The sequence below is a fragment of the Lissotriton vulgaris genome, chromosome 4_1, assembly GCF_964263255.1.
Source record: "Lissotriton vulgaris chromosome 4_1, aLisVul1.2, whole genome shotgun sequence".
Taxonomy (NCBI): Eukaryota; Metazoa; Chordata; class Amphibia; order Caudata; family Salamandridae; genus Lissotriton; species Lissotriton vulgaris.
In genome coordinates, this window is record NC_141691.1 from 1402340927 (window position 1) to 1402356929 (window position 16003).

The following is a 16003-nucleotide window of genomic DNA, read 5'->3' on the forward strand; positions in this document are numbered from 1 at the left end:
CTCCTGTTGATCGTGACTTTGTCTACTACTGTTCTTTACATTATAAATCACTGATGGGTAATAAGGCGAGGAACTGATACTTGCCTTTTGGAACAGTCTAAAATAGATATATATGTCATGTTGTGTATAGTGAATGTATTGTATATTTTGATGTAATGATGTTCTTTTTTGGTAAATGTTGTGTATAAGTTGATGTACATATGTGTTATACGTGTTGTTTCTCTGACATAGAACAAAGATTTTTTCAGAAAAAGAGAATTTAAATAAAAGGTAAAAATAAATATACCTAACATATCAAATGAAGATTGATGTGTTGCTTATAATTAAGAGCAAACAAAAAGAAGTGGGCGGCATTTTCTAAAGAAACACCCTTAACTTGGCGGGGAAGAATAGCAAGTATTTGAGGTCCGCTTGCCGCAGCACCGTTTCACCGCTAGGAAGGAGTGTCTTTGTCTTTGTACCTGCACAGTATAATCAGGGAAAAACATCACTGTGGCTTTGTCTATCTGGATGTCGCCAAGTTTTCTGGACTCACGTAGAATCGTGTTGCGGTCCCTGTAGTTAAGGACGCGAAAGATTAGAGGTCTGGGGTTGGAGCCAGGAGGGAGGGGTCTCGTGGGCACCCGGTGTGCGCGTTCCACCACGAAGATGGGGCGAGAGCGTGCCCTCCGGCAGCAGGTCTCGCAGCCAGTCTTCCACTCGCCGATTGGGATCCATCCCCTCCATTTCTCCGGGATGCCCACCAGCCGGATGTTGTTTCTTCGTGCCCGTCCTTCCGCATCCTCAGCGCGTTCCTCCAAAAATTCCACCCGGTTGAGCAGGTCTCGGATATGTTTGTCCGCCTGGCTCACCGTGGGCTCCAGCGCCGCCACCGCGCCTTCCAAGGTCGTAGTGCGGTCTTGTAGCTTCTTGTGGTCGGCCTTGAGGTGGGTCAACTCAATCACCATGTTGTCAATCTTGGTCTCCAGGGAGGTGTGAGTCTGCTGGAGGGACTCTTCCAGCCGCTCCATGACGGCCAACACATTGTCCAGTTTTGACGTCACCTGCTCCTCATCCATCTTGGTCGCCGACTTGGCCAGTTTCCCCTTCGTGGATGTGCCTCTGGTGCTGGTCCGTGTCTTCACCCCCCAGACATGGGCCAGTTGGGTCGGCCACGCAAATCCTGTACACGAGAGGGGCCACCCAAGGCGCAGCACCAGGTGGCAAACATGCAGGTTCCCGGTATGCTGGTATCAGCAAGCACTGTCCGGGCTTAAAGAGGCAGTAGCAAGAGTGGTGCCATGCACTTGTCGTGGCCCCGTGTCCGCGGAGTCGGCGCCAGCGCCGGTGTCCACCCGTGAGTGTGTTGAGAAGCAGGGCATGGAGCGAAGGCGCTTCACAGAGGCGCAGGCGTGGCTACACCATGAGTCTAGGCTCGGAAGTCATGTGGACAACCTGTTCCCCAGCCGTCAGATAGCAAGTGTCGAGGCAGGGGCACTCAACGTGGTTATTCTGCGAGGGCCACCGCGTGTCGGCAACTCCCGGGATGCGCGGCGTCCGCAAGGGAACGGGGGTTGCGGAATGATGCTCGTCTCCAGGGGGGCCCCTCCGTCAGTGGGCAAGCGTGGATTAGCCAACTCCCTCGGCTGCAGAATGGCTCAGGGGTCGGCGCGGTTTAGCAATCCTCGAGTGGGTGCCACTTCTCAGCAGCACGCCCCCAGGGAGTCCAGTGTCTCCAGGTATGGGTCCTCGCTACCGTGGGGCACCCCACGGCGCGGCGTCTCTCCAGCCGGAGTATAGTTCAGGCCTCAGCGGCCAACAGTGGCGTGGCACAGCTCGTGAATGCAGGCAGATGTTCTCCCACCGTTATCGGTTCCACCGGTGACCTGGTTGTTGAAGCCCCTGCGGCCGGATATTCTGTTCCCACGTGTCTTCTCTATCCCATCCCCAAGGCAGAGCGGAGAGCTGCTTACCAGGTCCAGTGCGTCTGCAGCAGTTCCCACGTGCAGCGTCCCATCCTCCGCGTCAGGCTCATGGGGCCAGTTCGTCCCTCCAGCGCCGTGGCAGCCCTCCCCACTGCCGAGGTCTGGTGACTGCGTCGCGTTGTAGTAGGGGGGCACCGCGCCCACGTAGTTTTGGTGTGGAGGGGGTGGGGGGTGGGGGGGGGGGAAGTCGTCCGGGCCGCGTCCCTAGGTGTTTTAGGGCCCAACAGTAAGCGCAGCAGGCCACAGTTCCAGGCCAAGTGCGCCGATCCAGGCACCAAGCAGTGGTTGGGGTGTGGGGTTGTTGTCCGCCCCTAGCTAGCGCTCCCCTCCTCTTTTACAGGTCCAACCAGTGTCTCGGGGGCATCGGACTCTTTCTTGACCCAGCCGGGCACACCTCCCGCATAGCCGCCGCCACCGAAGCCCAGCACGTTGCGTCCCGTGTCTCTCCCTGTGCAGCCCCCTGGGAGCCCAGCCGTAATTCTCCAACGCCGCAGCAAGGGTCTGCAGCTGCCTCAGGTGGGGGAGAAGCACAGCGGTGCGGGAGGCCTTCCAGTTGCTCAACGTCAGGAAGCGGGGGAAGACATCCGAGCCTCCCACTCAGAAGCCGCAGGCCGCGGCGGAGCGCTGTGTAGGCCGCAGTACTGGGCCTAGTGTCTTGTCCGAGGACGCGGTCTCTCGTAGTCAGGCACCGCAGGATAGCAGCAGTCGGGCGGCTGTGTTTCTTCAGTCAGTGCCGGTGCGGGGCCCGGGCTGCAACCAGTCCCAAACTTGGACAGCGGGTGGGCAGGGGTTCTTCAGGGGCTCGCCTGCAGTTGTGGCCGGTACAGGACAACTGGGACGGAGAATCGGCCCGGGAGATGGGAGCTCTGATCGGAGCTCTACCCTAGTGCGTCCTTCTCCATTGCGCGCCTAGCTACGCCCCCCCTAATGCTTGAACTCATGACTTATCCTATCAATTCCATGTCCAATATCAGCTCACTGCTAAAAAAAAAATCAACATTTTTGTGGAAAGCTATAAGAAAATCCACGCCCTAGTTACAACACTCAATTGCAAGCCAAAGCCATTAGTACCTTAGGGCCATATGTATCATACAATTTCGCATTCGCAAAGGCCGAAATGCGCAGAATTTCGGCCTTTGCGAATGCGAATTTACTAAATTGGATGTAGGAATGAAAATCCGGTGCAAAATAAGCAATCGCAAAATTTGCGATTCCTTATTTTGCAATTGCATTTGAGGAATCTCAAATTTTGCGATTCCTTAAATGCAATGTATGAAGCAAAAAGAAATTGCTAATTGTCCCTAAGGAATCGCAAATTACCACCAACTTCAAGTTAGTGATAATTTGCGAATTTCTTGAAAAATGCCCATTTTTGCATTTTTCTAAGTGCCATGTGATGCACATACATGCCCTTAGGGCATGTATGTGCACCACATGTGCACCCATACTTATTTCAGGGGTGCAACAGGGTGTCCTTTGGACACCCCTGCACCCTTGAAATTATTCTCAATTTGCGATTAGCAAATTGCGAATCGCAAATTGAGAATAACAGCCTGATTTATCATAGACCCGTTTTGCGATTCATAAGGAATCGCTATTACAGACTCGCAAAACGGGATTCATGTAGGAATCGCAAAAAGATTTGCGATTCCTACACAATCCTTATTTGCGATTAGCTAATTGCTAATCGCAAATAAGGAATAACTCTCCATTCATTCCTATGGGCCAAAAGGCCCATAGGAATGAATGGGGAGTATTCCTTATTTGCGATTAGCAATTAGCTAATCGCAAATAAGATAGCGATTTTAAGGGTGCCAAGGGTGTCCAGAGGACACCCTGTAGCACCCCTTAAATGCAAATTGAAACAGGTGTTGCGCACACACATGTCCAAAGGACATGTGTGTGTGCAACATGCAACTTAGAAAAATGCTTTTAAAAGCATTTTTCTGAGTTTTCGCTATTTACCACGAGGTTTGACCTCGCGGTAAATAGCAGGCCGAAATTGCAAATTCGCAATTTTTTAATGGATGATGAATTGCATTTAAGGAATCTCAAATAGAGATTCCTTAAATGTAATTCCTCGCAAAATTGCGACATCGCTATTACCGATTTTTGCATTTGGGATGATGAATCCCAAATGCAAAAATAGAGCTCGCAAAGGGCCAGATTCTCAGAATCTGGCCCTTTGCGATCTGATTTCGGCTTGATGAATCAGGCTGTAAATTCCCATTCCTTCCTATAGGCCAGGAGGCCCATAGAAATGAATAGGAAAGTATTCCTTAATTGCGAATTCGCAATTTGGGAATTCGCAATTAAGAAATATCAAGAAATCGCTACAAAATTGCTATTTACTTGATGAAGATAACAATTAGCGATTCTGAAATAGCGATTTCTTAAAAATATCTATTACAGAATCGCTAATTGGTATCTTGATACATATGGCCGTTAGTACTGAAAAAAACTTGCTGATAGTGAACAATTCCTTTGCAAACAGATCAGTCAAAGCAAAGTACTAGATCAACATAATCAATGAAGCTACAAAAAGCACTGCATCAACGCCTTGCTAGACCCAGCTATTCCTCACTCCACAGAAAAGTGCAGTGCCATCCATTTATTCTTCAGAGAACAGATATACAAGATCCAATAGCACATAGACGATACCAAGTCTGCTTCATCTTCTACACCCACCCTTTCCCATAGAATCCCGCAATGGTCAGTCTTCAAAGTCCCAAAGTCCCATCCCTCCAAGATCTCACTGATGAACTCAACATCCTCAAAGCCACTTCTAATGAAGATTATGCTTTAACATCATAAGACGCAGTGGTAGGTGTATGCCCCTGTAATTGCAGCTGAGCGGTGTGCCCATGTGAGTGGAGGGAGCAGCACATTCAAGGCAGACCTAGACCTTTGGGCATTGCCAATACTTGTTTATGTTTATATTGCTTAAACCTTCAAGAAAATAATAGTTGGACAAGGCTTTGAGATGCCTAATATTTAGTAATGTTAAACTTTTTTCTGTGAAAAACACTTTTCTTTCCATTAGTGTTGATGCGTCCAAAAATAATTATTTCACGTTGTGAAAAGCCATTTGAATTAAAGCAAGTTGACTTTTATCTTCGACACTCCAACCAAAAGGTAGTAGTAGCAGGCCAAATTTCACTAAAAATACAAAAGTGCAATTTGATGACGAAGTATGTTGCTTATAAAAGCATCGTTTTTCTTTAAAAATCATAGTCCAGTGTCTCTGCCCATTGCCTGTTTAGGAAGCGACACAAGATAGCTGCATCACAAGAAGTGGGTCTAGCACAAGAGGTTATAGAACTTGTTAAAAAGGTGGGGAAATAATTAATAAACACATTTACACAGCCTCATGCCACACATAGTGATGCTAATATAATGCCATATCAAAACGTGTTCTAACACATCCTAATTTCTTCCTATATATCGTCCATCCTTATAAAAACTAATGATATTATTTAATTGTAAAAACATTTTCAAATTTTTTATTTTGCGCATAAGGTGCTGCTTACCCTTAGATGATTAAAAAAACACTCAAAGCTTAATATAACTAAAGCAAGAATACTTCTTAATTTATTTTGAAAACTTCAGTATTGTGGCACCAAATGGAAGGCTAGCAGATCGTTGCTAATGATGATAATTGTTTTGAAAGAGTATAAACTCTCAATTAGCTATTTACAGTGGACAGCATCTTGTGGTCATAACCTTCTTAGACACGTCTTACCTCTAATGCTACAGAGACTTATTTCTTCTTATCACGAGATGCATATCATTTGAATTTTTTTCCCCCCATAACATCCAGCCCTCAAGGAGTCAAAAATGTGCTACTTTTTGTCACTCGTCTTAAATTTGTCTCTCTGAAACACAATTGAAAATCTATAAGCCATTCTTTAGCAGAAAGAAAGTCTCATCATATTTCCGCCCCAAGTTAGGCCTTTGCATGTTTAATAATTTCCATTGCCAAATATCGAATTTTTAACCATTCACTCCTAGATTGCATACTATTAATCTCCCTTTGGGCTCCGGTCAATTTACTCCTGAGTATACTCTGACAAAAACCATAAATATTTTCAAACTCAAATTGTATGATAACTGGTTAATGAGAATTTTTCTTTATTAAAGGACAACAGCTTAATAATGTAAGAACTATACTGTTGACCATGATCAATAATGCAAAAACATGGTTAGACTTGTTAACCCTGGAAGCATTCCTATTTCAGTGAACATATTGCTTTTAGACACACATATATGCGCTATGATGGGTATGCTCAGACGTGAGTCCCTTGCTCACTTTGCCACTGGATTCAAGCAAGCCGGGCTGCAGACAGCTGGAATGCCAGAAGCCGGTCCTCCGAAGCTTGTTTCCGGTCCAGGGAAGACATGGCTTGGCAGTTTGGACTGGACTGTTCCCATGAGGCACAGGGTCAGACTGATTTGCATATTTCCATGCCTGAACTGGGGTGGCAGAGTGGGCTAAAGAACAGTGATGGATTAAACCCAGATCTTTTGACTGGGTGTGAGTGTTTGATTCAGATACTCCGTCCATCACCACCCCCTTTTGTACTGCTTTTGGCCGCCATAAGTGTGGCAGGGTATGCTCAGACGTGAGTCCCTTGCTCACTTTGCCACTGGATTCAAGCAAGCCGGGCTGAAGACGGCTGGAATGCCAGAAACCGGTCCTCGGAAGCTTGTTTCCGGTCCAGGGAAGACATGGCTTGGCAGTTTGGGCTGGACTGTTCCCATGAGGCACAGGGTCTGTCTGATTTGCATATAGCCATGTCTGAACTGGGGTGGCGGAGTGGGCTAAAGAACGGTGATGGATTAAACCCAGATCTTTTGATTGGGTGTGAGTGTTTGATTGATTCATATGCTCCGTCCATCACCACCCCCTTTTGTACCGTGTACAAATTGTTGCTATTCACTCAGTTCATTAAATTAAGCCATTTCTGTGTTTTTAAGTGCTTCTTTATTGATGCATCAAATCCTGAATGCAGATCAGGCCTCATGGGCTGTTCGGTAGAGGTAATAAGCAAAAGTACCCATTATTGAACCGTCCTAAAATTCTCTGTATTTTATACCATTTTTTTTACTTCTTTAACATGTTGCATTTTTTTACAGGTAATACTCCCTACCGAGTACCCAGCGGAGGCACCACCGATTTATCAACTAAAGTAAGAAATGCCTTTTTACAGATGATAACATTCTGAGTATCGAAAATCGCTTGTAGTCTTCTCTGTTAATGACATTCTTGCAGGGGCTTAGGGGACACACCATTTCTGGGGGGGACATGGGCAACCTCTTGGACTTTCCAGTGGCCCTATACAAATCGCCCATTGTCTGAGAGCCGTACGCTTCGTTAAATGAATACAATTGCATAGTTTTGTAGTGAAACCTTGATACAGGCAGGTATATAGTTACAGTTTGCAAGTATGCTTTATTGTTCTTAAGATTCACAAAGTAATTAGACCAAATGTGAACAAAACACATGTTTTTGAATCTTACATCTTCATGCACATAGCAAACAAAGGTGGGACAAAAAAAGGAAGAATAAACTAATGTTCTTTGTAACCTACCTAAACCTCAAAATGCAATTGGACTGATATTGGAGTGTATTGGAGTCAGGCTGCAGGCACACAGAGCTGTAAGAGCAGAAAAATGTCCACTTTCTAAAAGTGGCGTATCTGAATAGTAATGGAAAATCCAACCTTACTAGTAAAAAGAATTTATCATTGCCATGCCAAAGCTATAAAACATGACACAGCTACTCCTTTCTAACCAGGAATTACAGCTTATAAGAGTGTATTAAGGAATTCCCAATGTTCATCTCTGAGAGGAGTGGGCTGCATGGTGGGGAAAAATGAATGTAGGTGTTTTTCACTACAAGGATATGCAAAACTCAAAAGTACATGTCCTACCTTTTAGTAACATAGTACCCTGCCCTATGGACTACCTATGATCTACCTTCGGGGTGACCAATGTGTAATAAAGGGATGTTTAAGGCTTGGCAATGAGTTTTTAATACCAAGCCAACAAGGCAGTAAAACTGCACAAACAGGCTCTGCTGTGGCAGGCATGAGACATGTTTAAAGGGTGACTTTTGTGGGTGGCACAATCAGTGCTGCAGACCCACTAGTATCATTTAATGTACATGCCTTGGGTATATGGTACACCAAGGTACAAAGTACTTAAAAGTAAATTAAATATGCCAGTTGTGTATGCACCAATGTTACCACGTTTAGGGGAGGGGAGAATTGCATGCACTTTTACGTTTGTCAACAGTGGTAAAGTGCTCAGAGTCCTAAGGCTAACAAAAAAGAATCCGCAAAAAGAGGAGCTAAGCATACAAAAGGTTTGGGGGAAGACCACTTTAAGGCTGGTAGGTCTAATAGTGTGGTATAGCATTCTGTGTGTCTGAGTATTGAAGTCAGTCAGATCCCTTTTGGAACCCCCTTGTTTAGCAAGGCACAAGAAAGAGAGCAAAAATAGTTTATAAAACACTGGAAGTTTATCTTCTGCATTCCTGTGGCTGGAGGATGGGGAATGCCTTAATGCATCGCACAGTATACACCACAACACAGAAACTTTTATTGTCTAATCTATGAGAAGCATTATTGCAGATGGATCATATGAGTGTAGAATGCACTTAAACTGCATTATCTTGCACAAAAATATAAGAAGCCATATGAGATAAATTTGCTATAAGAATTAGTCTTGTGTGGGATGCTGACACAAATGAGATGTACAGTGTTTGTGTGGAAGATAGATGCTTACCAGTGTAAAAAAGCCTCTTGTGTGACACACATGAGATGCTCACAGAAGATATATAGTGAGATATGCAGAATGAGGTGTGTGAGCAAAGCTCATATATGAGGTATTATTGATGAACATCAGACATATTAAGCAATTCTTGTATCTTTTCCAGTAAAAATACTGTCATGACTTGACTTTGGCCTCACCACCCTTGTGGGCATCTCACAAGCCTGCCTCTTGCCACTGAAAACTGTCCTACATGCCAAACTGGATGTATGTCTTTATCTCTGAAATTCGATCACATTACTCTTCATTCCCATTGAATTACACTGGCCTCTTAATAAGGCAAGGATAACATTTAAAATGGATGCATAGACTACAAAACCACTGTAGGAAAGTAGGATCTGCTTTCATGGTTACCCCCACTTTTTGCAGTCTGGTGTCAGTGTGTTTTGACTGTAGTCTGCTGTCCCTAGTCTATGGTACTACGGTAACCAGAGCATAGGTACAAAAGGTGTCTTCCATGGGCTGCACATGTATTGTGCCACCCCGGGAGTCCACTTAAGCATGGCAGCATATGTGAGATGGTGCTTGCACCTCACGACAGATATCTTTCCTTATATCTGAGGTCACCGCACTTAAAACCTGTAAGTCACCCCAGGGTAGGTACTTCAGTCCTGAGGACAGGGTGCTTGGTTACAAGTGTGAGAGTGCCCCTGCATGAGCAGGACACCCCTACAAGCCCTGGAGTCGATTCTCCAGCCTTTGTTAGTGTGGTCAGCCATTTTAAGGTATATAGTGGACATCAGTCATTACTAGATGTCCAACTATATAATGGCTACACCAAACCTAGTCATGTTTGGTATCAAATATTTTGGAATCATACCCCAACACCGATTCTGGTTCTGGAAGTATGAGCCCCATGTACTGAGAGTCTCCTTAGGGACTCCTCCCCCCCGCCCATACTCCCAGTAACAGCCTTTCGAAGTCTGCCAGCAAGTTAGTGGTGCTGCCGACCACAAACATGATCCTGCCCTCCTGCTGCTGAGCTGCGCTTGAGCAGGGGAAGGTGGTCACACTCCTGCTGCTGAGCTGGGCTCGAGCAGGGGAAGGTGGTCACAGGAAAGTCACAGGAGGGTCTGACCACCTCCCAGACAGAACTTGGGCTAGGGTGGGGGTGCTTCCCAGCACCATCAGACTACTTTGAAGGGCACATTTGGTGCCCTCCTTGTATATTCCAGCTTGAGCAAGTTCAGGAACCCTTGGTTCCTGCTATGCCATTAAACTGGACAAAGGACAGAGTAGTATCCTGCCCTCTGTCCAGCCCCTCCTCTGGGAGGGACCCCTGATACGTCCCAACCCTCTCCCTAGGTACTTAAAGGCTCGCCTGTGGGTGGATCCTCAGGTTCATCGTGGAACAAGACTCCCCTCTGAAACCAAGACACTTTTTGAATGTCTGGACACTTGAACTTCATTGGACTGCGACTGGAACAGAGACTGCATCAAGGAAGACTCCTGCTGCTCCTAGTATCACTGTTTTTCTAGTCTTCTGCGTTGTCTGTGTCTGTGCTTCATCCAGGTTCTCCCAAAGACTTGTGGGCATCAAGGACATCTGAGGTAATGTCACTTTGAGTGAAGGAGTCACTACCCTGCATCTGCAGGCACCGCAATGAAGCTGACCGGTCCGCTGCTCCTGTCGTCTTACGGACTTACCGTGGCCCAGCAACACAGGTGGTGGTTCTCCAGGTCCCTAGAGGCCTGACCTGTCTTCTGCAATTTTGAGGATGGTATCCCTTGTTGAAGCTCCTTAGACCAAAACCCTGTGCATTGCGTCAACTTGCCATTGCCCAGGCTTGTTGACCCTGCACTCCAGAGATCTTCGGTTACATGAAGCTCCAGCCTTAAGCACCTCATCCCTCGAAGATCAGCGTAATCACTGCATCGTGGTTCTCCATATTTGGTGAGCTGCCTGAGATCATCTTGTGACTTATGTGTCTTTGGCCGGTGGGTCCTCTCAAGGGTCTTCCTTTGCTTCAGTTGGCTCTCCTGCTTGCTCGGGCATGCTCTGATGCTTTTACACCTTGTGAGTCCCTTGGACCTTGCTAGTCCCAATGTTTGCATCTTTTCACTTTCCCCGCCAGTTGCGGCTACCAAGGCTCGTTGGTGCTCCCGCCAGACACTGACCACCTGAACACTGACATCTAACCTGGTCCTTCTTCTTTAAAACTGCAACTTCTCCATTGACTTCCATTGGGCACATGGCTGTTTCCACTCCGCATACTGCCCCCTGGGGTTTCAGGGTATTTACCTTGGATGGTTCCTTGTGTCCCCAGCTCCTCTGAGTCTTCTGGTCCAAGTCCTGTTCTCCTTTGCAGTTTGCATTCCACTTTCTTAGTATATAATTTGGTCTCCCCCTGGAGACCAGTGTATATTTGTGCTACTTACCTGATTATTTTGAAGTATTCTTGTGTGTATTATAGATATCTCCGGGTAGGAGATATACCAATGTGTCTGTGATTGTGTTGTGTAATAAACAGACTTTTTTTTATAAAACACGGTGTGGTTCTTTTTAATCTAATCTACACTGTCGATTAAATGTGGTAAAACAAGCTGCTTTACACTCTTTCAAGATAAGCCAGCAAACACTTTGAGAGCTTTCTGTGGGTATCAAAGACCACTTAAACCATCATAAAGGTTGCCTGGATTAGTGCAAGGTGTATCACTGCTGAAAGTGTGCACCATATAGTAAGCCAGCCTCCTACAACCACCAATACCAGTTCTCCATTATACTTCTCCCACCAGGGCATAAGTCCTTAAAAACGAAGTGCAGCACTAACCAAGTTAGGCAGTATGTAAGTGACATCACAGCGTGTGACATCGCACGTGACATCACAACCTATGACCTCACAGGAGGTTATATGTTAAGCAGGTCTATCATGAGTACATTTGAGTGTATTACAATAATCAATAAATTAAATTTAGCGTCGCAGTTGTGCCAAAAAAAGTGATGCAACCACAGCTCAAGATCTAGGCCTCCGCTTATAAATTTATTTATTCAAACTCTGCCAGAAAGAAATTGGTAACAAGGAGAAAGTGGCAGTATATCTGTTCTGCTTAATTGGTTGCAAAGTCTGCATTTTAAAATATCTTATGGGGTAAAGGCACCTGCTGCATAGATCTATATGTACCTAGTAAATCTCAGGAAATATTAATGGTAAGGTAACTCTGGAGGTTAATGCTCTTGCTGGAGAGACAGGTTTTTAGTCTAGTCCCAGTTTTGGATGAAAGTCACATAGAGCGTTAATATGTCTCCTGCAAAGCACATCATGTGACATACAGATGACAGATTTTTGTTTTATGTAGTTGGGTAAGTGGGTTATTGCTTTTTACACAGAGATCCTTTAGTTACTTGCTGTTACTTGCTGTTCATAAATTGTAATCCTTCTAATATAGCACAGTGAACTATGAAGGAAAGGACATTAGACTCCTACACCTTGTAACCCTCACAATCTTATGTAACACATCCTGTAATTTGATTTATACACATATGATTTATTGTCATTGTATAATGTGTATGCATGATGTAAAGCGCTCTGACACCCTGGATTGGGTTGAGTAATGCTGCAAAAGAAATAAGACAAAATAGTGGTATTTAAATTGTTAGCTGTGTAAGTATTAGGACAGACCACACATCTGACATAATATGACACAAGATGTGTGCTTAGACTATGTCTGATGCTAATTGTTATCATGTTCCGGTATCAATCAATCAATCATGGTATTTATAAAGCGCTCCACATACCAGTGAGGGTCTCAAGGCGCTGGAGGGGTGGGGGACGCTGCTACTGTTCGAAGAGCCAGGTCTTGAGAAGTCTCCTGAAGGTTAGGAGGTCTTCAGTCTGCCGCAGGTGGATGGGGAGGGTGTTCCATGTCTTGGCGGTGAGGTGGGAGAATGATCTGCTGCCGGCTGTCACTCTTCGGATGCGGGGGATGGTGCCGAGGGGGCGGTCTGAGGAGCAGAGCTGGCGGGTGGGGGTGAAGAGGCTGTTTAGGTACGCTGGTCCGGTGTTGTGAAGTGCTTTGTGTGCGTGGGTGAGGAGCTTGAAGGTTATCCTCTTGTTGATGGGAAGCCAGTGCAGGTCTCTCAGGTGGGGTGTGATGTGGCTGCGGCGAGGGGTGTCAAGGATCAGGTGGGCGGAGGCGTTCTGGATGCGTTGGAGCCGTTTCAGGAGTTTGTCCGGGGCTCCTGCTTAGAGTCAGTTGCCATAGTCTAGTCTACTGCTGACGAGTGCCTGGGTGACCGTCCTTCTCGTTTCGGTGGGGATCCACTTGAAGATTCTGCGAAGCATGCAGAGGGCGTTGAAGCAGGAGGAGGAGACGGCGTTGACCTGCTTCGTCATGGAGAGGGTGTAGTCGAGGATGACTCCTAGGTTGCGTGCATGGTCGGTGGGTGTAGGGGGTGCTCCTAGTGCAGTCGGCCACTAGGAGTCGTCCCAGGCCGAGGGGGTGGGTCAGAGGATGAGGACCTTCATCTTGAATTTGAATTTGAATTTAAAATATTTATAAAGCGCTACATTCACCGTGCGGTTTCTTGGCGCTATGGAGGCAAAAATAGCAGAGGAGAGGCACTAGATGTTGGTACAATGAGAGGAAACAATAAGAACAATTTACAGAGGGAAGGCCTGGTTGAATAAGAAGGTTTTGAGGTCTTTACGGAAAAGAGGGTAATGCTTGGCCATCCGTAGGTGGCCGGGGAGGGAGTTCCAAAAAGAGGGAGCCAAAAATGAGAAGTTGTCCAAGTTCAGCTTCTATATTCTGTTTCTCATGCAGTCGGCGATGGCCTGCATTCCTTCGTGGAGGTTGGTTTTGGCGGTGTGGGGATCTGTGTTGAGGGAGAGGATCATCTGGGTGTCGTCGGCGTAGGAGATGATGTTGAGGTCGTGTCGTCGTGCTACGTGGGCGAGCTGTGTCATGTAGACATTGAACAGCAATGGGCTGAGGGATGAGCCTTGGGGGACGCCGCAGATGATCTCGGTGGCTTCGGAGCGGAAGGGGGGAGGCGGACGGTCTAAGTTCTGCCGGAGAGGAAGGAGGTGGTCCAGTCCAAGGCCTTCTCTTGGATTCCGACATTGTGGAGGCATGTTCTTAGTGTGCTGTGGCAGACCGTGTCGAAGGCGGCTGACAGGTCCAGGAGGATGAGGGCCGCGGTTTCTCCGTTGTCAAGCAGGGTCCTAATGTCGTCGGTGGCAGCGATGTGGGCAGTTTCGGTGAGGTGGTTGCTGCGGAACACGGACTGTGACGGGTCCCAGATGTTGTTTTCTTCGAGGAAGCTAGTCAGTTGTTTGTTGACGGCCTTTGCGATGACCTTCACTGGGAACGGGAGCAGGGAGATGGGTTGAAAGTTCTTGAGGTCCTTGGGGTCCGCCTTGGGTTTCTTTAGTAAGGCGTTGATCTCTGCGTTCTTCCAGCTCTCCGGGAAAGTCGCTGTCTCGAAGGAGATGTTGATGGTTTTCCGGAGGTGGGGTGCGATGGTGCTGCTGACTTTGTTGTAGATGTGGAGTGGGCAGGGGTCTTCCGGGGATCCGGAGTGGACGGTGTTCATGAACTTGATGGTGTCGTCGTCGTTGATGTTGGTCCAGGCCAGCAGGCGGTTGGTGCGGGTGGTGGTCGTGGGAGCGGGAGTCTCAGCGGTTGCTGGAGTGGTGACGGCGTTGAAGCTGCCGTGGATGTCTGCGATCTTGCGATGGAAGTAGGTGGCCAGCGAGTCGCACAGGTAGAGGTTCAACTGCTCAAAATAAACATTTCATTAAAACATTAGCCTTTGAGTGGCTGAATTGCGCAGCGTGAAACAGTCAAATAAGTTAGGGTCAACATAAAATTATGAATTGGTAAAATGTGAATTAAGGATATGTTTTACTCCATGGTGTTCTGAGTGACATCATAGTGGAGTTAAGCTTTGCTTTTGTTGTCTATTTGATGTTGCTCAGAACAGTTTCCATCTATAATTTTGAATTTCACATCCTTTTTCACACTACTGGTAAATCACAACAAAGGTCACTGATTACCTCTTTATTCCAAGTGCTAATAGCACGATACTATCACCAGGATCACAATGCTTGCCTGAAAGTTTACCACCATGATTTTGTCTGTAAGCTTCTAGGGAGAGGAATTATAAGCACCGTGTACTTAAAAATCCAATGTTCTACACAACATTTTTCTTAGTATATTTTATCTTACCCGTTTCTTAATATATATCAAGGGCTGAGGTTAGTGTAAACATTAGGAGAAAACACATTTTATGTGATTTGTTTATTCATCAATAGTATTTCTCCTCTTTAGATTTCTACACTGAGGGCTTAGTTGAACAGGGAAGTAAGAAGACCATCTCTGAGGCAAGCGTATAGAGATGTACTGATGAACACCATCAGCCAGAAGATTAATATATCTCTGTAGTCTGGTAATTAATAAAATACTGTTTTACTCACACAAGGGATGTCTGGAGTTGTTAAGAATTGTGCTTTTTGAGGACCTAAGATTGCTATATCTGTTTCTACTTAAACTGATTTTCTTGTGCTCTAGTGCTCCATGGTTGCGAAGAGAGGACCGCTTAGAAATCACAAACAGCTTGGAAGAGATATATGTGTAAGTTAACGTTTTAATTTGCTCCTTTTTGAGAATTCTTTTACTCTATCAACTATGTCACCTTGAGGTTACGGAAAAGTGCTGTGCAGCTGCGAGAGTAAAAGTTTTGTTTAGTTTGAAGGAATTGGAATGGAAATGTTCATATATAGTTAGGTTTGGCAATAACGATTGTGAACATCGCAGTGAGAGAGGGTAGAAGACTAATCAGGAACTCCCTTGTGTACAATAGTTTGTATGTTACCCTTAAAGATCATGAGCAATTTTTATATGAATGGATAAGTAAAGTGAAGATAATGGAGAATGACTAATGGATGCTGTCCACAGACAAACTATACAGTCAAACTGTTCCCTCACCATCTATTCGTCCATCTTGTTCTCTGTCTTCTGGATCTGTCTGGACCGATAACACTAGGTTTTCTGCAAGAGCAGACACTGATAAAGTGTACCTGTATCATGTCACATAAGCACCAGCCCCAAAATACATTTTGAGATTAGAGTAATACCTGCTCTTCTTTCGATCCTCTCTTAGGTGCTAAAAGTTTACCTCATCCTGACAGGTTAGATGCCTTGCTGAAATTCTGCTGGCCTGCCCCGCTGTTGACTTTGCATGTGTGAAAGCCCAAGCCAGT

At 46.0% G+C, this 16003-nt stretch overlaps 1 protein-coding gene across 2 annotated transcripts in view; it reads left to right on the plus strand.

The window, feature by feature from the left end:
* Positions 1 to 16003, plus strand: part of IMPACT (impact RWD domain protein) — a 198030-nt gene that overhangs the window by 55485 nt on the left and 126542 nt on the right. For both annotated transcript variants that reach the window (XM_086965651.1, XM_086965650.1), the window contains exons 3-4: positions 7101 to 7153; positions 15312 to 15374. In XM_086965651.1, the coding sequence (XP_086821777.1) occupies positions 7101 to 7153; positions 15312 to 15374 (116 nt within the window). The remainder of the gene's footprint in view (positions 1 to 7100; positions 7154 to 15311; positions 15375 to 16003) is intronic.